Source organism: Carassius carassius, chromosome 16 (assembly GCF_963082965.1).
Source record: "Carassius carassius chromosome 16, fCarCar2.1, whole genome shotgun sequence".
Lineage (NCBI taxonomy): Eukaryota > Metazoa > Chordata > Actinopteri > Cypriniformes > Cyprinidae > Carassius > Carassius carassius.
In genome coordinates, this window is record NC_081770.1 from 231130 (window position 1) to 256185 (window position 25056).

Consider the following 25056-nt stretch of genomic DNA (forward strand, 5'->3'; position numbering starts at 1 on the left):
TTCTCTGGATTTATAGTTAAATATTAAAACGTTAATTTTCGTAAGGGTTGTGTTGTTGTCTGTCGTAGCTCCCCATAAACCTATAAAAAAAATCGGATTTTTTTTTCAGCTAAATTACTACTGTAACATTACAACAGATAATAATGATCTCCTTTATATAGTATTTTGAGTGATGACTGATGAGCAACGTGCTGCTGCTTGATTAAATAAATAAAAAACAAAGACAAAAAAGCATCTTTACAGATGAAACTGACCTGAAACCCTGAACAGTAGTTCTGCTTCTCTGCTCCAGCAGTCCACTGTATTCTCTCTGTCTGTCTCTCTCTCTCTCTCTCTCTCTCTCTCTCTCTCTCGCATTGATTACTCTGAGTCTGATCCAAACCGTTTGGCGGAGGCGCGGAGAGCGCGCGAGTCATGACTAACACTTCATGACTTATTAGAGATTTAATTATCAAATGGCGGATTCGCAAATGATCGCTTTAGTACATTCGGCAGGCAATTATACAATAATGATATTAAAATAGCGGGCCAAATCGGCTGCCAGGCCACCGGGAATTGTCCCGGTTCTCCCGGTGTCCAGTCCGCGCCTGATTTCCACAGACACGCAGAATGTGCAAGTCATATATTGCATTTGTGGGGCTTTATATCCACAGACACTAGTCCATGTCATGTTTTGATTCAAGTGTACTGACCTACTTTTGATTTAGTCATCCAAAATGTGGCATATTCCGTCCGCGTTAGGCATTCCGTTTTTATGACTGGATTCTACAAACCAGACTGTATTTCCGCATCCCGGAAATTATTAGGGCGGTATGTCTCAGAATAGTCAGTGCAATTTGGGAAAGAAATCAGTTAAATCTGTATGTGGATGTGTGTAAATATTCAAATGTAATCCCCTTTGTAATCGTTAAAAATTTCATAAGTAACTGTAATTTAATTACTCATTTTTTCTTAGTAACTGTAACTAATTACAGTTACAATAATTTTGTAATTAAATTACGTAACGCCGTTACATGTAACTAGTTACTCCCCAACACTGTTCACATATCAGAGGTAAATGAATCTCTTTAATATCACAAAGTGAAGTTTACTCACATCAGTTTACAGTTTGAGTCTCGTAGCACATCAATGAGCTTCTGCTTTGAGTCTCCAATCTTATTCTCTCTCAGATCAAGCTCTTTTAGAAACTGCAGAGCTTTTGTGTTTGTCAAAGACTGAGTTAAAGAAGAAACATCTGTAATGTCACAGTAAATAAGACTAGAAAGAGACAAACAGAGGAAGAGAGATCATCTTACAAACAAATCATTAAGATGAAGAATCTTTCACAAATATAATGTGAACACATTCATCATGAGATATTGAGTATAAAGTGTTTTGTTGAACTCTTATGTGCTGTTCGTTTGGGGACGACACTCGTGCGGTTTGGGCTCTCCAGAGAACACAGGGACCAAAGGACATTTTGTTACAAAAAAAAAAAAGAAACTGTTTGAGGTCTGAAATGTAATTTTACTCAGTTTATTAATGTTTTAACTACACATTCGTGTAGTTTAAGTATTTATGTTATTTTTTTTATATATTTAGAAAAATGAATGAAAAGTACTGAGTGTCACATCTTCAGACATTTTTGACAAATTATGTAACAAAAAAAATCAACATTTTTATAGTCTCCATTAATATCTATGGGTGTTTGTCTTTTGTGTGTGTGTGTGTGTGTGTGTGTGTGTGTACTGTGAACGTGTGGAAGGGTTGCCACTTCATTTTTGTGTATTTTGTGATCTGAATTGTGGTGGATTTATTGATTTTATTTGATAAATTAAGAAGAAAAAGTATTGATTTGATCATTTCCTCATTCATTTCAATGTGGGTCTCCAGAGAGTGACTTTTTTCACACTAACACACAACCAGATCTCAATCCAGTTTAATTTTCTATTTGTAGATCTACCAAGTGTTGACAACCGTACAAAGTCTCATGTCATTTAGATAAAGGGAACATATGTTTTTATTTCAGCAAACATCATTTGGGGTCTGAAAAGATCTTGAAAAGCACATAAGAGTTAAACAAAGTGATTTTCATCATTTTGATTCTTGTCTGTGAATGTTACTGACCTCAATCTCTCCAGTTTACAGCGTGAATCCTTCAGTACGTCACATAAGTGATTCAGTCCTGGGTTTCTTATTTGATTCAGACTCAGGTCCAGTTCTCTCAGGTGTGATGGGTTTGATTTCAGAGCTGAAGTCAGGATGAGACACTGTTTCTCTGTAATACTGCATCCACACAGACTGAAGACAGAAAGAGAAAACACAATGAATCAGACACGTTATGTTCATGTGTGAGTAATTCATCATGTGTTAACACCATACAGTGCAATAAATAATAAAACATGGCCAAAAACCTCATTATGTGACCACAAACAAAAACAGAAGAAAAATGATTAAAGTAGATTAAGATATCGGATCAACTACAGAACTACTTAAAAATAATATTAAATGTGAAAACTGAGTTTAAATGTGAGAAATCAAGAAACTTCTGTTTCTGAATTACAATTTACCTAAAGACATTTTAAAATTTTTTTGCGATGGTCACTCATGTCTGAGTGTGTACATACTGTACATATCTGTGTGTGTGTGTGTGTGTGCGTTACATGCAGATCACATGTTCAGAGTATGGGACACTATATTTGGCCACACGTCACATCTTTCTCTTTTCCTGAAAGTAAACAGTAATCTTTAATCTGACTGTAACTGCTGTAGAGTATAATGATACTAACTCTAGTTTCTCCAGCTTGAATTGTGTGTTCATCAGAAGATCACTGAGGTGTTTCACTCCAGAGTCTCCTAGTAGTTCATTCACGCTCAGGTTCAGTTCTCTCAGGTGTGATGGGTTTGATTTCAGAGCTGAAGTCAGGATGAGACACTGTTTCTCTGTAATACTGCACCTCCACAGACTGAAGACAGAAAGAGAAAACACAATGAATCAGACACGTTATGTTCATGAAGTCACAGCAGAACAACCTTCATCTGTCAAACCACAGCATCTTAATCTACATTGAGAGAAAGAGAGAAGATAGAAGAAAACTATTTAATAAAGACACAATGTCTTGATAAAACAAAAAACAGATTAAGAGAGTCTGAATATCTCTGGATAATTTTCCACAATTTGATCTTCAAAACAGAAAAACAAATAAGTTGTTCATTTAATCAAATAATTGACAGTTCTCGTGATTTATGTACAGTTTCTGCTGATTCTTGATAGAAATAGAATGAAGTTTTAATTCCTAACAACCTTGTGTGAAAGGTGTTAAAATCTTTCATCTTTTTATTTCTTGTCATATAATTCTTATTTGATATTTTGTCTAAAACTGAGCATATTGTCTAAAATAAAAGTCCTGACTGCTGTGTATTTGTGTTTAAACTGATTCTGGTCTGAACATCACTACAACGTAAATGCATTCGCTCTGCTCTGTCCAGTGACTTGATCAGCTTTACTTCACAGATTCAACTTTGCACATCTAAATAAAACTGTAGGTTTGTCTGTGTGTAGATGTGAAGTACAGTAATATTTCTCTGAAACAGGTCAGACTGAAGAAGCAATGCCTGCACAGAATAAAGCCCAGTCTGGACCGGTTCTGTTCAGTTGTGTTACACATTCATTAATCTGGTGTTTGATGACAGAGAGATGATATGAAGCATCAATAAACACTATGAATATGTTCTGACATTAATTAATGTCAATTAATGTCAATGTCAATCAATTAATGTCTTTAACTTTATGAAATGATCCTTGGCACTGATGCTCTCCAGACGCAGAGAAACTCCAGCTTCATTCATAACCTCCTCTAACCTAAACTCAGAGACCCAGTCGGCCAAAAAACCCTGGCCGTTGTCCCAGAGGAAGACCCAGAAGTGACAGTGGAAACCAGACTGCCTTTATGAAATTACATTTAAATATAGAAACATGCATACACATACACACATATAATTTTTTTTAATTAGTCTTCAATCCTCAGTTTGTAGTCAGTAAACATGAACACATTCAGCAGTCACAGCAGAAGTTAGAGACAGAATTTAATTGAAAGTCTATTCAAAAGTTGTATGAATCTATTCTAAGCTGTATTAAAGGCAAACGATGGTAAACACATTAATAAAATACTGGATATTTCTAATGTGTTCACATTATTTTCTCCAACCCCTGTGCACTTAAAGGGATAGTTCACACAAAAATGAAAATTACTCCATGATTTACTCACCCTCAAGACATCCTAGATGTATATGAATTTCTTCTTTCAGACAAATATAATCAGAGTTATATTAAAAATGTCCTGGCTCTTCTAAGCTTTATAACGTGGGGTCGGACTCAAATGAGAATTAAAATAGAGGACTGTAACATTACTAGTCATGTAACATGTGAAATGATGTAAGATACTCACTGCAGTGTGTTGAGTGTACAGTGTTTATCCTGCAGTAGAGCAGCGATCTGATTCACTCCTGTGTCTCCTAGTTTACGTCCACTCAGATCCAGCTCTCTCAGGAGTAACGGGTTTTTACCCACAATTCCAGTCACATACTGACAGCCTTCATCTGCAGCAGGACCCAAAAACCTGCAGAAGAGAAGATGAAGCTGGAATCAATTCAATGTGCAAGATAAAAGTAAATTTAAAATAAACTCAGGGGCAGAAGCTCACTAGATCATGATTCTCAAAAATCTGAAGATCGTTCTGGCTTTTAAGCAGGTGATGAGGAAAGTTAGCAAAGAGATAACTAGCTTGTGACAGTTAAGCATTCATAGAGATATATTAAGTTGATCTTTTGATGCCGGCTCTTCCTATTATTATCAAGCAGAATTCACCAAACACTGTGTTAAATGTGCATGAAGTTTTATTTGGTTTAAGTAATGGCATGTACTAATTATGGCTGCCCCTAGTGGCCAAGAGTTTTTTTGTTACATCTCTTTTGTTATTAGGTGCCATGGGTTCAGACCATCTCTGGATAGTTTTATTTATCTGATGTAATTCTGCAGGGGTCAGACAGGTGTGTGTGTGTGTGTGTTTTATCACTGATCCTCTCCTGACACACATCACATGTTTGAGTGAGTGAAGTGACATTCAGCCAAGTATGGTGACCCATACTCAGAATTTGTGCTCTGCATTTAACCCATCCGAAATGCACACACACAGAGCAGTGAACACACACACTGTGAGCACACACCCGGAGCAGTGGGCAGCCATTTATGCTGCGGCGCCCGGGGAGCAGTTGGGGGTTCGATGCCTTGCTCAAGGGCACCTAAGTCGTGGCATTGAAGGTGGAGAGAGAACTGTACATGCACTCCCCCCACCCACAATTCCTGCCGGCCCGGGACTCGAACTCACAACCTTTCGATTGGGAGTCCGACTCTCTAACCATTAGGCCACGACTTCCCCTGTTTGTGGCCTGTAATATATCTACTGTAGTAGATCTACAACACTGATCTATATATGACTGGATCACTCATCACATTCTAAACTGCCAAAAGGCAGTGAAGCCTCAGAAGTGTTTGATCAGCCGTCTTACTATTCCCTACCAGCAGAGAGCACCGTTGAGTCACATGCAAACCGCTGACCTAAAATCAGTGCTCAGCACTGATGACACAGGTAACTTGATCCAACACAAAATATAGCCCATTTCTTTATTTACGTAATTATTCAGGAATTATTAAATATGAACCTATTAGTATCAGAAATTGATTTGAATATACAATGAATAATACAATAGCTTCTGTAAATATTGTTCTTTACTAAAATGAAAAGCTTAATTTATATTTTATATATATTATAGCTTAATTTCATGTATGTACTGTCTGTATTCAGTTATTCTCTGAATAAATTATGGTGTGTATAATTTTAATGTCCTGATTGAGCAACATCTATTTCAGACTAGAGGTCTTCACAGTGTACCCGAGACCCGTCGACCCGAACGGGTTCGGGTCTATATTTTAAATGATCAGCCGGGTCCAGGTCGGGTCCGAATCTATTACCTCGGGTCCCGGGTCTGTTTAACATTGTGTGTAATGCCCGTGCGATCATCAGACTCGGGGAACACCCGGCTGTGATCAGACACTGCTTGTTTTTTTGTAACTTGCCACTTGTAAAATTAGGAAAAGAAAAGTATGAGCCAAAAAAAAAGCAATCTCTCTCTCTCTCTCTCTCTCTCTCTCTCCGATGTTAGACAGCCAAACTGCGCTTTACATTTTCTCCCTTTTTTATAATAATATAAATGAACCGTTTAATCAAAGTTTTAGTGGTCAGATTCAGACTCGAAGAAAAGAAGAGAGATTATGGCTCCTTAAATTAGGTAAGACAAAAAGTTTTATTTTTCGCAACAGATTTATTGGCTTGCAATAGCAATTTAAGGTGGAATATGTTACAATCGGGTCCAGTCGGGGCTTTGTCTTCCAGGTGGGTTCAGGTCCAGCTTTTGAAATAATAGACTGGTCCGGGTCGGTTCAGTGTAGTACATTACGGATCTCTTTCGGATTCTGGCACAAACTTTTGGACCCGTGAAGACCTCTATTTCAGACTCTCCAAAATCGCACAAATAGGTTTACTAGCATTAGCTATTGTTTCCATGTAAAATGTTGTATGCTAAATGAATAATAATTTAACCACCATTTAAATCCTTACCTGCTTCAAAATGAATGCTGTTAACAAAATCATTGTTGAAACATTTGCAGTTAGCAGCTACTGTACGAATAAAAACACTATAACAGAATTATATAAAAAATAAATGACTGTTCAATGCGAATAAAGATGTGTTTACGAAGCATAACTCTTTTTTCCGATTTCAGAACGAGCACTTTGTCATTTGTTATATGATGAGGTCGTGTCCGTCTGATGTTTATCATGTTCATGATATTCGCTACTGTAATGAACGTAGCTTTTTAATAAGTAGGGGAAATTCCCTTGAGTGTTTGCATTGTAAGAATGTACAGGGATACTTCAGATTTAAAAACGGTGACTTATGTGATGTCTCATTAAAATCATACAATTTCCTATTAATTCAATAGAACATTTACACACACACTAGGGATTACCAATATGGTGGCTTTACATTCATGATGTCATTAGTAATCCAGTACTCTATTCTAGATCAGTGATCTACAGTGTTGTGAATCTGAGCTTGATGGAAATTAATGTACAGTGCATTCAGTAACTTTTAAACAGTCAGGATAACTCCTCACACTGAATATTTTTCACAATCATAAGTTAACTATCGAGGCACTGAAATACTGAACACCAGCACATCTAATAAACCAAAATGTCTGATTAAGCTGTAACTTTTAACACAACTAAACTGTGCTGACATTTATCATCAAAACAACAGAAGCTGCAGAATTCTCATCTTTCATGTTTGATCATTTTGAACATTTTTGATGCAATAAATTGTATACCTTAATAATTTAGAGAAATAATACACTAATATTTATATATAATATAAATAATTCACGTGTATAACTTATATAGCATTATTTCATCAGGTCTCACCTCAGTGTGTTGAGTTGACAGTTTGGATCCTGTAGTAAATCACTGAGCAGCTTCACTCCTGATTCTCCAGGATCATTTCCTGTGAGATCCAGCTCTATCAGGTGTGAAGGGTTTGATCTCAGAGCTGAAGACAGAGCTTTATAACCTTCTTCACTGATACTGCAGTCTGAAAGTCTATTAGAAAATATGTTATTCTTCATTATAACACAGATTGTCACACAAGTACATGTTCTAGAATGAAGAAAATAAAAAAGATGCACTACAGGAATTTGGGCCTGAATGGACTCATTTGACAGTAAAGCTGGGTAAAGTTATATATTAGTGAACTGAAACTACAACAAATGCAATTTAAAATTTTTGCAGTTTTAATTTTCCACAATTATAACCTACAGTCAATCAAAATTACTCAACCCTCAGAGATTTTAGCAAAAATGGCAAAGTCAACAGAGATCTCACAAAAGCTATAGAAAAGCTACAGAGAATAAATAATAATATTACTTTAGAAAGTCTAAGGCTATATGCAGATCAAGAAGAACAAAAGGCCAACTTGAACTTGCTAAAATTCACTTGTGTAGACCTGTGGAGCTCTGGAAGAATGTTTTATCGAGTAATGTGATCAAACTGGAATGGAGAATTTTTTCATGCAAATGTGTTAGTTGGCGTTTGTATCCATGCACTCGTGACAGACTTCACTTTCACTTTGTGTTCGTTCATATTTCAAAAGCAATATGTTTAGTAGTTGTTCAAATGACTACTTATTGGTTGAATATGGTACAGTTTGAACCAATCTTGGCTTGGGGTGGGGCTACGCGTCAACAATCATTTCTGTTTGGCTCAGAGGAACGAAAGCATTGGTTTCTTCTGACAAATCAATGTTGTCAAAATGTGATGACGTGATCACGTGCACTACGGCGCCTCTGAATATCCAAATGAGATAAATAGGACATCTCCAAAACGTGGAGAATCAGTTCTTTACATCACTTTAAAAGCATTCAGATTGGATTAGTGGTTCAAAATTTATTAAACATTAAAAAACAACAGTTATTTTTAGCCGCGGGCGGCTATATCGGTCTTTGAGGGTTGAAAGTGTCCTTGTAACAATGAAAAAAAACATACATCAGTGTACTGAGTGTACAGTGTTTATCCTGCAGTAGAGCAGAGATCTGATTCACTCCTGTGTCTCCTAGTTCACGTCCACTCAGATTCAGCTCTCTCAGGAGTAACGGGTTTTTACCCACAATTCCAGTCACATACTGACAGCCTTCATCTGCAGCAGGACCAAAAAACCTGCAGAAGAGAAGATGAAGCTGGATTCAATTCAATGTGCAAGAAAAAAGTAAATTTAAAAGAAACTCAGGGGCAAAAGCTCACTAGATCATGATTCTCAAGCATCTGAAGATCTTTCTGGCTTTTAAGCAGGAGATGAGGAAAGTTAGCAAAGAGATAACTAGCTTGTGACAGCTAAGCATTCATAGTGATATATTTAGTTGATCTTTTGATGCCGGCTCTTCCTATTATTATGAAGCAGAATTCACCAAACACTGGATTGCTGATCCACTAACAGGAACATGATCTGGGTTCAGACCATCTCTGGATAGTTTTAGTTAACTGATGTCTGTGTTGATGCAACAGTAATTCTGCTCATTATGAGAGGAACTGCAGGTTCATACAGGTGTGTGAGTGTGTGTGTGTGTGTGTGTGTGTGTGTGTACAGTTATCACTGATCCTCTCCTGACACACATCACATGTTTGTGGCCTGTAATATATCTACTGTAGTAGATCTACAACACTGATCTATATATGACTGGATCACTCATCACATTCTAAACTGCCAAAAGGCAGTGAAGTCAACAGAAGTGTTCGATCCTCATCTTACTATTCCCTACCAGCAGAGAGCACCATTGAGTCACATGCAAACCGCTGACCTAAAATCACCCGATTTGAAGCAAATCAGTCAAACGGGATTATTTTTTATGTTTTGTGTATGTAAATGTATTTTTAATTCATGTTATCTGCGGTGTTTATGGTCTTTTTGGGCAGGATAAGTATATATTTAAACTGTTTAGGTGTGTGTGTGCTGCGCACTGACAACACAGGTAACTGATCCAACACAAAATATAGCCTATTTCTTTATGTACGTAATTATGCAGGAATTATTAAATATGAACCTATTATAATCAGAAATTGATTTGAATATACAATGAATAATACAATAGCTTCTGTTAAAATTGCTCTATACTGAAATTAAAAACTTAATTAACCATCTTGAAATAAAGCTTCATGTCTGTAATGTCTGTATTCAGTTATTTCTCTGAATAAATTATGATGTGTATATTTTTAATGTCCTGATCGAGCAACATCTATTTCAGACTCTGCAAGATCACGCATATGTTTACTATCATTATCTACTGTTTCCATGTAAAATGTTGAATGCTAAATTAATAATAATTTAACCACCATTTAAATCATTACCTGCTTCAAAATTAATGCTGTTAACGAAAGCCTTGTTGAAACATTTGCAGTTAGCAGCTACTGTATGAATAAAAACAGTATAACATAATTATATAAACAATGAATAACTGTTCAAGGCGAAAAAAGGTATGTGTGTATACAAAGCATAACTCTTTCTTCAGATTTCAGAATGAGCACTTTGTCATTTGTTATACGTTGAGGTCGTGTCTGTCTGGTATTTATCATGTTCATGATGTTCGCTAATGTAATTTAAAAAGGCTGACTTATCTGATGTTTTCTCGTTAAAATCATACAATTTCCTATTAATTCAATAGAACGTTTACACACACACTAGGGATAACTAATATGGCGGTGCAGTGGCTTCACTTTCATGACGTCATGATCAATCCAGTTCTCTATTCTAGATCAGTGATCGACATTGTTGTGAATCTGAGCTTGATGGACATTAATGTACAGTGCATTCAGTAACTTTTAAACAATCAGGTTAATAAATCACACTGAATACGTTTTTCATGAGAAATGTCCACAATAACACAATCATAAATGTTAACTATCGAAGCTCATCCAGCACATCTAGTGACCCAAAATGTCTGATTAACCTGTAACTTAAGTAATTTACATGTGTATAACTTATTTAACATTATTTCATCAGGTCTCACCTCAGTGTGTTGAGTTGACAGTTTGGATCCTGTAGTAAATCACTGAGCAGCTTCACTCCTGATTCTCCAGGATCATTTCCTGTGAGATCCAGCTCTATCAGGTGTGAAGGGTTTGATCTCAGAGCTGAAGACAGAGCTTTATAACCTTCTTCAGTGATACTGCAGTCTGAAAGTCTATTAGAAAATATGTTATTCTTCATTATAACACAGATTGTCACACAAGTACATGTTCTAGAATGAAGAAAATAAAAAGATGCACTACAGGATTTTTAGCCTGAATGGACTCTTTTCACAGTAAAGCTGGGTAAAGTTATATATTGGTGAACTGAAACTACAACAAATGCAATTTTAATTTTCCACAATTATAACCTACAGTTAATCAAAATTACTCAACCCCTCAGAGATTGTAGCAAAAATGGCAAAGTCAACAGAGATCTAGCAAAAGCTATAGACAATAAATAACTGTATTACTTTAGAAAGTATAAGACTATAAGAAGATTTCCAAGACATTAAAAGTTTCCTAGAGACACAGATGATCAATGGACTTTCCTGCAGGACAGTCATCCCAAAGTACATCATCCAAATATACTTCTGCTTGGTTCAGGGATGAGTCATAAAATGTATTTGAACAAGCGGCTTGAAGAAGGATTTCAATTTTGAAGGATTGAATGATAGATTAATTATTGTAATTATTATGTCTTAATTTATTTACTTTCAAATGTTAGGCCATCAGGCTTTTATTTTGGTGGAAAACTGAACAGTGACCTCTAAATTTCTGTGTTTAGTTCATAACAGGTTTATAAACACTTTGTTGTATACATCTGGTGAAATCTGTTAACATTGTCTGCCAAACAATGTTGGAAATTACATGAACACAAAACTAGGTGAACCTTTTAAATTTATGTTATGAACTCAAAATAACTTGTTCAACTGCCTTTTTTTATTTTATTTAACAGCCAATTATAACTTCTGCTCTTCTAACTTAAAATGCAGCCTTTTGTGATTTGATAACTGCATTACCCCTTATCACAATTTATAGTTGATTTTGATTAATTGTACAGTCCTGGGCCGGGTTTCCTGACTTTAGAGCTTAAGAGCGTTTTCTACGAGTAATTTTGTGATCGTTCGTTATTGTTTCACGTGCGTTTCGTAACAATGCAATAAACACAGTTGCATGTAGCTGTGCTTTAAGTGCTACTTAGGAGTCGCTGTCCGTTTTTCAAGTACTGAAATGTCATCTTATAGAATGGCTCTTAATTGGAGTAAACTATTGTTTATTAACGTTAACCTAATGCTGTGTTGCAGAAAGACAGCTTGTATATAATAACTATAACACAATACAATATTGTATTATATTTCAGTCTTTAATATTATACTGTACATAATAATATATAACATACTTTATATATTTATATATAATGTTAGGTAAAAAAAAATGTTAGCCTGAATGCACTGTAAGTCCCTTTGGATAAAAGCATCTGCTAAATGCATGAATTTATTTAAATGTAATTATTTATATATAGTAGAGAGAGATAATGTAGAGTTGTAGAGAATGTAGAGAATGTGGAATGTAGAGTTCATGCTGCAAATTTCACTGAGTTGAAGCAGTTCTGTCCTCAATTATGTGGCAAATGATCTAGGTTGATGTTAACAGATGGATCTTCTAACCAAACACTACAGATTGTCACAAAACTTACCTGAGTATCTCTAATTTGCAGTTAATATTTTTCAATCCAGTGCAGAGCATTTTAACTCCATAATCCTGCAGATTATTATTGTTCATGTTCAGCTCTTTCAGACTGGTATCTGATCCAAGAACTGAAGCCAGAGCTGGACAGCTTTTGTCTGTTAAACCACAATCATTTAGCCTACAAGAGAAATAAATCAAATCACAGAGTTAGATACATGTAATACAATTGTAAATATATATATATATATATATATATATACCAATTATTTTTAGATGAACAGTAAATACACTGCATATATATTAAGATTGCATTGATTCAAATTTCCTACTTAAAATATGTAAATTAATAACAGGTTTATATCATTAATGGCAATGAGTTATACATTTCAAAGTGCTGCTCTATTATCTGGATGAGTGTCTTGAGGTGGAGAATCTGAAGGTTAATCATTTATGCATTGAGGATATGCAAGAGTACATCTTTTTTATAGCAGAAGTTGTAGAAGTTGAACTGCATATTGGAGTATAAACAACTATGGAACAATGTGTTTTATAATAACATGATGTGCTTCTTCTGTAGCTAACTAAACAGGGTCAGGGTTCTCAAAAGCTTTGTAAGCCTAAGAAGTTTGTAAAAATGATCGTACGACTGATCTTAATATCACTGTCTGTTTCCCAAAAGCATCGTAACTTAAGTAGCACTTGAAAATAATCGTAGATCTACGAGTGCTCTGGAATAATCGTTAAGCCCTAAGTGCATCCTAAGAAGACAGATTTAATCAGTCACCTGCAGGACAATAGGCAGATTACACCTTTAACTTGATTCAAGTGCAATGTGATTATAATATAAGGATTTTATTGTACACCTTATGACTCGTCTTTATTTTTTTTTTATTAAATTAATAATAAATGAAATAATTAAAAAGGACTGAAAAAATAGAAATACACATTTAAAGTAAATGACTGAAAAAAAATAAAAGATGTAGGAAATGCTTCAAAGACTGGGGAAAAATATGTCAATGACTTGCTGAAGTGCACGAAAACTAGCTGTGTATTGGACCCGGAAATAACGTCTCTCTCTCTCTCTCTCTACTGTATATGAATAAATACATTTAAATAAATGTATGCATTTAGCAGACGCTTTTGTCATGATCCGGTCACTGCACATCTGTTTATTCACCACAGACTTTCACACGACACAGTACACCCTGGACTACATTTCCCATAAACCCCTGCCTAGGAACTCATTATTGAACCACACCTGTTTCCTATCAGTGAAACATCACTCACATTGCGATGTCTTGTTTAGTTCTGTCAGACATTTCTGAGCGTTTTCCTAGTTTTTGTTCCTTCCTTGTTTGACTTCGGATTATGTATACCAACTGATTCTCTGCCACCTGCCCCGACCTTTGTCTGGTATTGTTACTGATTTCTGGATATCCCTGGACACTCTTGATGCTGTTTCTGATTTCTGCCTGTCTGACCACTCTATAAATTAATACTGCAATTTAGGGCTGCAACTAACGATTATTTTGATAATCTGTCGATTCTTTTTACGATTAATCGGTTTATGTACCTCTATTTTAGTTTTGCCCATTTTTTCCCCAAGTAACTTATTAATAAAGGGTCTTTATCATTCAACAGACTTTTCAGAGATTTTAACAATTTTGCATTGTCATATCCTCATCAAAAAATACCTGGAGTTGTGTTTTATTATGTGCTAGTAATCCTTTGTCGAACTCTTCTGCAATCAAAACACTGACCCATACGTACTCTAGCAAATTTCACAAGGAGATTTCAAATAAAGTTTTCACCATGGCCGTCCTTAGGGCTCCTAAAGTAGTTTAACATCCCGAAACAAAGCTTATTAAGGAATCTTTCAGAACATATTTTCACTAAGAATAAGAATAAAACTGAATAAAATTGTAGTACATTGCATTTTATACCTGGGAAACAGCTTCATAGCTTATGCTGTGAAATTGTAAACAATCATTCGAATAAAGTGCCAATGGCATGAAACCTGAATGGAACTCACATTTTAAAGTAAAATCCATCAGAAAAAAAAAGTATTGAAAAAATATGAAAAAAATTGGACAGACAAAAAACTTGCTGTGTGAAAAAGATCAGTGCATTTCAAATACATTTAAACATTTACCTCTCTCATTCAGTCATAATTAGGCTGCAAGACTGAATTATGAACTGGTAAACGACAAACTGATCACAGAACATGTTTGTAAAGCTTTAAATGTTAACTTGTTAAAAAGCAATGTTATCAGCTTTTACGACTAAACATTGCAAACAACATTGTACTGGAGAATCTGAAAATATAAAAGTCAATTCAGTAGTGCAAAGTTTACAGGTTACTCTTTTTTTTTTTTTTGAAGGCTCAAAGTAAAGTACTCCCACACTTTGGATGACTTCGTTCGATTAGTTTTATCTTCCGCTTTTTTCTTTTTCTTTCTCGAGCTTACTCCACTGCCGTCTGTCTCCACCATCCCGCTGAATGCTGCAGAGAACTGTTCGGGAAGCACGTGACATAAAACGAGGCCAGCTATTGGCTATTCGCTACTTCTCCTGCTGTACTGGCTGAGTAAAACCTGCGGTGGCTCATTACTACCACACTGAGGTCACCACAGATTTAAAATATGCACGAAATGAGCCACTTATGGCAAATAAAAGTTATTTAGCAACTAATCGATGATTAAATTAGTTGACAACTATTTTAATAATCGATTTTAATCGATTAAATCGATTAGTTGTATCAGCTCTACTGCAATTGGATCCTAGCGTGTCTGACTCCACACTACAGCTTTCAAAGCGACTTACAGTGTATTTAGGCTAACTTTTTTTTTTTACCTAACATTACATATAAATATATAAAGTATGTTATATATTATTATGTAAAGTATATTATTAAAGACTATAATATAATACACTATTGTATTGTGTCATAATTAGTATATCCAAGTTGTCTGTCTGGAACGCAGCATTAGGTTAACGTCAATAAACGATAGTGTACTACAATTAAGTATAGTATCGCAATATTTTCCACGGCAATACTGTATTGATACACGGATGCCAAGTATCAATCTTTTAGTATACTATTTGGTAGAATAATAAAATCAATTTCTAGACAATCCACTAGACGGTTGTGTTGAGTTTTCTGGTGAGCTCAGCTGGGTCGCCTTCAGCATGCAGCAAGTTAGTAAAATAAAGATGACGCCATCGCAGAAAGTTATCAGGAAAGCCCCTTCTGCATTTAAATGCGGATGTATGGACTTGCTTTGGATTTGTAAACAAGGAGGGGATGTAGGTAGGTATGCACTGAATTTTCGGCATCCGCAAATTATCAAAGAGAAAACTGACCAAAAATGTGAGCAAAAAAGCTACATATAATAATAGTAATATTATTAAATAATAAAAGTGTGTGTGTGTGTGTGTTCACTGCTGTGTGTGTGCACTTTGGATGGGTTAAATGCAGAGCACAAACTCTGAGTATGGGTCACCATAATTGGCTGTATGTCATGTCACTCACTCAATAAATCAGCAGTGTCCAAGCCTGCTATGTATCAGTGTAGATTAATGTAATTTTAAGATGAGAACAAAACATGACAAAATATATTAACTTACAGAGCTCTTTTGCAGGTTTTGATGACTGCTGATAATCTAATGAGACACTCGTCTGATTTCTTGAATTTCTGAAGCTCAAAGTCCTCCAGCTCCTCCTCTGATGTCAACAACACAAAGACCAAAGCAGACCACTGGGCAGGAGAAAGATCAGCAGATGAGAGACTTCCTTTGCTAAGGTGGGTCTGAATGTCTTTCACCAGAGTTTGGTCGTTCAGTTCATTCAGACAGTAGAACAGATTGATGGATCTCTCTGGAGACAGATTAGACTGTAATTTCTGCTTGATGTACTGAACTATTTCCTTTTTGCTCTGCTCATTTCTATTTTTCTGTTTCAACAGACCCTGTAAGAGTCTCTGATTGGACTGGAGTGACAAACCAAGGAGGAAGCGAAGAAAAAGATCCAGGTGTCCATTATCACTCTCTAGTGCCATGTCCACTGCAGTCTTGAGCAAATCAATCATGGTTTTTTTGGATTGTCCAAGAAGGATCTGAAGGAAATATTTGTTTTTCTGTTCTGTAGAGTCTTGATCAAACACATATTTCTTCTTTATGTCTAGAAACAGATGTGCATAAAGGGCTGCAATAAACTCTTGAATGCTCAAGTGAACGAAGCAGTACATGGTACCAAGAGTGATCCCTGTTTCCTCCTTAAAGATCTGGGTACACATGCCTGAGTACACTGATGCCTTATAGACGTCAATACCACAGGCTTCCAGATCTGTGTCATAGAAGATCACATGGTTTCTTTCCAGCTGATCAAATGCCAGTTTCCCCAGTGAAAAGATGGCATCTTTATCCCAGGAAACATCTGGTGTATGTTCTCCATCATACTTTCGTCTGCTCTGCTGGATCTGAAATCTGAGGAAGTGTGTGTACATTTGTGTCAGAGTCTTAGGAGTGTCTTCAGTATTTGACTCCTGCAGTGTTTTGGAGACATCATCAGTCTGATTGTTTTTCACAACATTATTTCTTTTCTCCTCTAAAATGTTCTGGAGAACAGTGGCTGAAATCCAGCAGAAGACTGGGATGTGGCACATGATAAAGAGACTCTTTGATTGTTTAACATGATCAATGATTTCTTTGGCCTGATTCTCATCCGTGAATCTTTTTCTGAAGTACTCCTCCTTTTGTGCATCATTGAATCCTCGTATCTCTGTCAGCCGGTCGATACAGTCAGGAGGAATCTTACTGGCAGCTGCTGGTCTGCTGGTGATCCAGATGAGAGCAGAAGGAAGCAGATTTCCCTTGATGAGGTTCGTCAGGAGAACATCCAGAGAGACTGGTGATGAAACATCAGAACACGTCTCATTATCCTTAAAGTTTACAGGAAGTCGACATTCATCCAATCCATCAAGAATGAACAAGACTTTGAATTGATTTCTTCTTGTAAGGTTCAGTCCTTTTGTCTCTGGGAAAAACTGAGTTATAAGGTCCATCAAACTTAGTTTTTCTTGCTCCTTTAAGTTCATCTCTCTAAATGGAAGAGGAAATATGAAGCTGATATCTTGATTTTCTTTTCCTTCGGCCCAATCCAGAACAAATTTCTGCACAGAGACTGATTTTCCGATGCCAGCAACTCCTTTTGTCAGTACAGTTCTGATCTGCTTGTCTTGTTCAGGTGCTTCAAACAAATGTTTGCACTCAACCTGTATCTCCTGTGATTCATGACGTCTGGAAGCAACTTCAATCTGTCTCACCTCATGTTCAGTATTGACCTGTTCACTACAACCCTGAGTGATATAGAGATCTGTGTAGATGTTCTTCAGAAGTGTAGAGTCTCCTTGCTTTGCAATTCCTTCAAACACACATTGATACTTCTTCTTTAGGCTACACTTTAGCTGATGAATGAAGACCAGCTCATCTAAACAGAAACAAAAATACAGATACTGTTTAATCTTATTTTCTCTCTACATTTATAATTGTCAATCTGACAGATGATTATGAGTCTCTTACCTTCTAGAGTATCAGCAGCTTCATCTTGCTTCATCTCTCTCAGGAAGTAGAGCGTGAGATCAAGAGCTGCTTCTTTCATACTGCATCTGTTCTCATTAAAGTCCTTCACAAAATATTGCATGTCCTCTTTTTGTAATATTTTCTTAAACTTTTCCAGTTCTTTCTTTAGAAATGTGATTACTTTGCTCTCAAGATCCTATAAAAACAGACAAGAATGAATGAGAGAAAAAAATCCTATATTTGGTCACAATTATTTATTCAGTAATTAAAAATATTCATCAAAAATCAAGTTGAGATAAACATTACTTTGTTGTAAATATTAATAAAAATAGGCTTTCAATCTTATTTTATAGGTTCTTAAAAGTAAAAATTTGAAATACAAGTTCTGTCACACTCTTATTCAATAACATATTTGTTTATTATAATTATTAAATATTCTTGAAAATGTGTTTTATTACCTGGAAGATCTGCAGGAGACTGTCTGTATAATTCTTGTGGTTCCTGTGAGACTGTAAATCTGGATCTAATGTTTCATACTGAAGCCTGAGAGTAAATAAAATAAATCAAAATACTGCATTTTTAGGAAAAGAAATATGACCAAAATTTCTTGTAAACATTTTAGCAAAGAGAAAAACAATAAATAAGTGATAAATTTATGGACTACAAGTAGTTTTATGATAATTATTCTCTGATACACTTTCTGACACAGTCTATGTTTAAAGAAAAATAAGAAACAGATCAAATACCGTTTGGTTCGTGATGTTGTTTCTTCACTGAAGTCTGGTCCTTCATCCTTTGACCAGTCACTCTTCACAGACACAGAGCTGGACACATGTGAGTCTGATCTTACACTAATGACACAAAGAACAAAACACTTTACTACAGGAGCTCCTTCAGTCTCATTTAAAGAGCTTCACTGTTGAGGATGGTAATGAAGCACAGTATAGACATGCATTTGTTCATCTATGACTATGGAGAGATGGAAAGACATATTCATGTTTGGCTGCATGATCTATTTTCCATGGTTAATTTATACCTCCTTGTGTCTGCTTGTGTGATTGTGTTACTGGAAAGAAGCTCCAGACTGAGTTCAATAAAGAGGAAATCAGAGAATTATTGTTTTATTTCATTCATTTCTATCACAAGCATCTTAGTGGAGAAATAAGCCAGTACAACATTATAATGTCAAAGATAATAAATACCTTTTGATAGATGTTTTTTTCTCACTGAAGTCTGGTGGTTCATCCTTTGACTGGTCACTCTTCACAGACACATGTGATCCTGATCTTACACTAATGACACAAAGAGAGAAGAGAAACTTTTCTACAGGAGGTTCATCTGTGTTTTATACTGACACACATTCTCTCTAGTCCTTCACAGAAACATCTGCAGACATTTAAAGATAGTCATTCTTACTTACAGACTCACATTTGTTTAACAATTTCTGTAAAGTACTTCAAATGTGAGACTAAATATATTTTTACAAATATTTGACTGATCTTTTTGAGATTAAAAAAAAAAAAAAAAAATAGAAAGTAGAAATGTCATTGCTACACAGTTCTGACACTATTTTAAAAGTTTATCACACTTAGTTTATTGGGTGTAATAACAGTAACAATGTTGTTGTAAAATGTACTGCATCCTTTTGACCCCGAGTCCAAGTCTGAGCTGAACGTTTAACAGAGATAAGCTTTTATTTTGCAATTCTCTTACATTTCAGATACAAACTCATAAAGTTATAAGTTTTCTTCTTCACTGTAACAACTATGTTCGGAAGTGTCAACATAAAATACAGTTATTTAGGTGTGGTTTATTGTATTTTATGCTTAGTGTATTTAGCTGTGTATATCTGATGTTGTACACAGGAAGCTGGGAGAAAACGCACTGCAGCTTCATAAAGCGTGCTGTACACAAGCTAACCTTTGGGTCGTACGGTTCAGGAACAGAGTTATTAATAAATCTTAAACACTGAATCCAAACAAAGAGGGTTTGCTTTCTCATCCAAACACACAGCGTCTCCACAACATGACGACAACACTACAACTCACTGAAGACTCGTCTTCTCTTTGTGTAAACCTTTGGACAACATTACACTAATATTTCACATTGTGATGCACACATTTGTGAAATTAATATCTGGATTCAGTCAAGGCATTTTAATCATTTCTAGATCAGTGTTCTCTGTTAGACAGAATAAATAACTTTACAGGAGACGGTGACCTTTGTAACTTTGAAGATCTTACACAAACAGATACATTACACACTAAAGGAAAATGAGAACAATCAAAAGTATCATATAAACCTTTAAAATAAGTGTGCAATCATTTTTTTAATGTCTGACAATCAATTTATGACCTAAAAACTAAAATCACTGATGTGGAATAATTTACTTAAGTACAGACTCAGTGCTGAAGAGTGTAAATTGACTGTAAATGATGATTTGGATTTTCTATTCTGAGATATTTAAAATCTATTGGCTTTTTTTTTTTTTTTGAGCGAGATTGAGGGACTGTAAATGATGATTATGATAGATATATATAAATGTTATGTTTAAGTAGGAAGTTACGAAACTCTGAAGTTCTGCAAATCATTTGTAAATATAACAAAAAGTTTGTTAAGGTTGTGTTTTTTCCAGCAAACCTCTGAAAGTGCAGCAGTGTTTAAAATGATTGTCTGAAAGCAGACTCAGTGTTACCTCTGTTTGTGTGAGAGACTCATCTTTCCTCTCTTCTCTGACATACTGCAGATGAACAGCTCAACACTGAGATCTTTGTGTCTCTGAAGACGATCAGATGCTCATCATGACCTGGACATGACAATCAGATCAAGATCATGAGAGTTCAGAGGAACAAATGATGAAGAAAATAACTAGTGCTGAATCTCTGAGTTATCAAGCAATCATTATACAAATAAAATATGCTACAAACATACTGCCATGTAATAATCTCTTCAGATCACTCATAACACACGTCTATATTTACATACATATTACTATCAGATCATTAAGAAGTTTAAAAGAAGATTAGTTTTGCTCATTTTTATCGTTTCTCTATCCGGAAGAACAGGTTTGATTTGATCACAGAATACTTTCGGTTTCGCGTCTTAAAAATGGAAGAAGGAGAAATAAAATAACACGTTTAGAATTAATCTGAATGCTACATTTGTAAAAACTTGTAAACATGTTTTAACATTCATCTTCTTTAAACGGTTTGTTTTATTAATATCTCTCTGTTTCTCGGTGGTTTGTTTCTTCGGTGACAGACAGGTATAAGTTATAACTGAACAAATCCCGCTTCATCCAGCTCTGAAATGCGTTCATCATTCTCCTAAATAAGTGTAATGGTGAAAGTATTCAGACTTACTTGCAGTAGTTCAGACGATCTTGTGCTGCAGGAACAGAATCCAGAAGTCTTTCAAACACTTCCGGTTTGTGATCGCTGTTAAACACCTGTGCGATCTTCACGATTGATGTTTGTCACCTGACACGACTTCATCTTGGAGAAAATCAAAGTCCAGTTAACAACAGATCTCGTGCATCAGCGCCACCAACTGGACAGGAATGTGAAGCACAAACACACCTGCTTTCTCCTTCTTCTTCCTTCTAACAGCAGATCCCAAACTAAAACAGTGCACTAGCGCCACCTGCTGTTTCTTCAGATGATAATCTGCTCCATTCACCTCCTTCTGAAAGTAAAAGTGAAAGTGACGTGTGTGGTGGAAAAATTAATTTACATACTTCTGCATGACCATATATGCTTATGAAAAACAGTATATGCATGTGTTTTCTTAGAACTGGGCATTTTCTATTTGAATGTAGAAACTGAAAGTTCATTGTAATTAATTGAGTTCTGAACTAATTCAATAAATGATACATTTCATATATCTTAATTATTCATCATAACCTACAGAATAACTGAATAAATCATTCAATCTGAATTCATAGTCTATTCCTGTATAGTCTATTTGATATGATTGATCTGTCTGTCATTATACAACTAACCCTTCAAAGTTGTTAAATGTAGCAGAAGGGGAAGTTATGGTCTAGTGGTTAGAGAGTTTGACTCCTAACCCTAGGGTTGTGAGGTGCCCTTGAGCAAGGCACTGAACCCCCAACTGCTCCCCGGGAACCACAGCATAAATGATGAACACTGCTCCGGGTGTGTGTTCACAGTGTGTGTGTGTGTGTTCACTGCTGTGTGTGTGTGTGTGTGTGTTCACTGCTGTGTGTGTGTGCACTTTGGATGGGTTAAATGCAGAGCACGAATTCTGAGTATGGGTCACCGTACTGAATGTCACGTGTTGGGGCAAAATTAAATCAACTCTCATCAGCATAAGAGACAGGCTAACTCTTTATAATTAAAGAAAGTTTTTTATTCTTGCAAGAAGGTCAGACTAGTAAAATGAAGATCATAGTGAGACTGAAGAACAAACAATGACAAGCAACGATACAATGATAACACGACCAACATCAGCAGATCTGAACTCAGCACCTTTCAGAAAATATACAGATTGAGTTACATTAAAAAAAAGAAAGATGTGTGATTTTAATTACAGGAAATGTATATAAATATCGTATTAAGCAATGACAGGTCAATTGTAATAAAGCAATAGAAAATTGAAAAATGAGAAGTATAAATTATTAAATAATTAAAAGTGTTTGTTGAAATACTGAGATGTAATATTATGGGAAAAAAGACTGTACACTAAAAAAACTTGATAAACCAATTTTTTTACATGCTTTTCATTGAAGGTACAGTAATAAATGGTTAGGAATGTAAAAGAGTGTGTGATGTTTATCTGATAGACCGAGACATTTCTGGATCTGATGAAGAGAAACCCCAGGAACACAGAAGAAAGATCTTGTTTGAGACTCGAATCTCAATCATTAGACTGTAAAAAGTGTGAGAGATGAGAGAGATCGACCTTTATCTGTTCTCACATGGACAGATATTCAATGAGTACGGCAGAAATTTAGGCAGCACCTCACCATTGTGAAGCAGAGTATTAATGATATTATAAAAGATATGATGCTTAGAGAAGATGTGCTGAAACCAAACAAAAGTCAAATTTGGATTAAAGTGTTCAGGATTGTTATTGAGAAAATGAAGATCACTATAAGAGGCAGATATACACTGAAACAAGTTTTTCAAGCAGTACTTCATCCAATTAATCATTTGTCTTTCAATTTAATTTACATTATTTGTTTTATTTTTCTAGTATTTTTTTTTAGTTCAAACATTGATAAATGTAAATATTTTTCATTAAGAGCTCAACTAAGACATATTTGTTTTGAGGAATGTAAAATATCAGGTTAGATGAACTCATATGATTTATCATGAGTACGGCTCCTCACAATAATTAAACGATCACGTTTAATAGACATGACTGTTAATGAATTAAGAAATGTTAGAGATGCTTTGGAAGTGTAAGTATGGCCTCATAACTGAAAAGAGAGCACAGCTAACGGTATATAAACATTATCCCCGGTTTCACAGACAAGTTTCAGACTAAAATACATGTTCAAGCTGTCTTAACTGATAATATCTTGTACTGACACATCTTAAAATATATCAGCACCATTGTCGTGTCTCAAGATGCACACCAGTAAAGTTCTTAAGGCATTTTTTTATTAGTTATTTAAATATCCTGATTTAACCAAGTCCTAGTCCTGGTTTAAGCTAAGCCCTGTCTGTGAAACCCTGTCTCTGTGTTCAAACATGGAAGTAATACAAGAATGAAACCATGTGGTTGTTCACATCAGGCGTGTAGATGTATTTAAATGAGTTTCTGCACTAAACTGAGGACTTCTGTCTCCTCACAGCAGAGCTCCAGATCAGCTGTATGTCATGTGTGTTAACTGAGATCTGTTCTGAGGAGCATCACTTTACTGACAGCTACACTGCACTATTACATGGAAACCCTTCAGTCAGATGCCCTCATAAAGACTGTAACTTGAATGTTTGCTCTTCACAGAAAAGTTGTCAAGGACAAGCCTGAAATCAGCCAAAGGCCAGCATAGGGCTGTGCCGATAAACAATATTATATTGATATCGATCAAATATATGTTGATAATGATGAGAAGCTCTTCTGGTAAGACCCAAGTTTACTCCTTGCATTTAAACATACTCCACATGGTTTCTGGAGCAACATTAGACTGGATCATCACAAATGTGTGAGTGTTTTTTTCTTTTTTTACAGTCTATGATGTGAACACACAAAACACACATTTATAATAGGTATGCATGTATGTATGTATGCAAATCTCTAAGTCTGTAAGTAAAAAGAGTTGAACCGCAAACTCACTCAAGTATTTTGTCAAATAATACATAAATACTTCATGTGTGATAAAACCCACATTAAAAACTTTGGTCCCATATGGTTTGAATGTAGATATTGGTTTGAGTTGTTTCTTCCAAATGAGATGATCTAATTCTCTAATTTATATCTTAATATACAGTTTTCTTGAAATAACTTACTGATCTGGACAAATATATGTGCTCTTAATGTGTGTTTTATCATACTCTGTCTTTAGTTCTTTAACTTGTATCTCATAAAGGTGTGCGTTTGCTTAAAATACTTAAAGGGACTGTAAGTAGGAATTACTCCCATCTAGTGGTGAAATTGTATTTTGCATTCAAACTAATTTTGCTCTCCAGCGCCTCGCTTTTTCAAATGCGCGTTGCATCTACGGTAGGCGATATGTACCAAAAAGCTTTGACAGGATGTCTTCTAATAGCACTTCGTTTTGGCGACGATGTTTTCTTCTCCTGTGGCGCGGCATATGTATGGTCCATAATAAGAATGCAATCCAGACTTTTAAACTTGCCGGTGCAGTTTCAAGCGCCTCTCACTGCTCTGCACCTTCGTTTCTGGCTCTGACCGAAAACGCGTTGTGGAAACACGTTGGCTTAGTACTTTTTGTCCCTCTCTGCTATTATAGTTTTGCAAGATGGCGGAACTACATGGAAGCCTCCGTCGACCTACCCGTCCCATGTATATAAAGATAATAAATTCTTCATTTACGAGGATTAGTGTAAACATTGGCATAGGTATTTGTACACCATTGAGGGCATATTTATGAATAAAAATATTGATTTTAGATAATAAAATACCTAAAAAGTTACTTATTGTCCCTTTA

At 35.6% G+C, this 25056-nt stretch overlaps 1 protein-coding gene across 1 annotated transcript in view; it reads right to left on the reverse strand.

The window, feature by feature from the left end:
* Positions 1-10674: 10674 nt before the first annotated feature.
* Positions 10675-25056, reverse strand: part of LOC132159382 (NLR family CARD domain-containing protein 3-like) — a gene marked incomplete at its 3' end in the record, with an annotated part of 187679 nt that continues 173297 nt past the window's right edge. The window contains exons 2-8 of the mRNA XM_059568883.1: positions 20614-20724; positions 18665-18769; positions 18377-18461; positions 17919-18114; positions 15966-17826; positions 12346-12516; positions 10675-10822 (exon numbers count right to left, since the gene is read on the reverse strand). Of these exons, the coding sequence (XP_059424866.1) occupies positions 10675-10822; positions 12346-12516; positions 15966-17826; positions 17919-18114; positions 18377-18461; positions 18665-18769; positions 20614-20657 (2610 nt within the window). The remainder of the gene's footprint in view (positions 10823-12345; positions 12517-15965; positions 17827-17918; positions 18115-18376; positions 18462-18664; positions 18770-20613; positions 20725-25056) is intronic.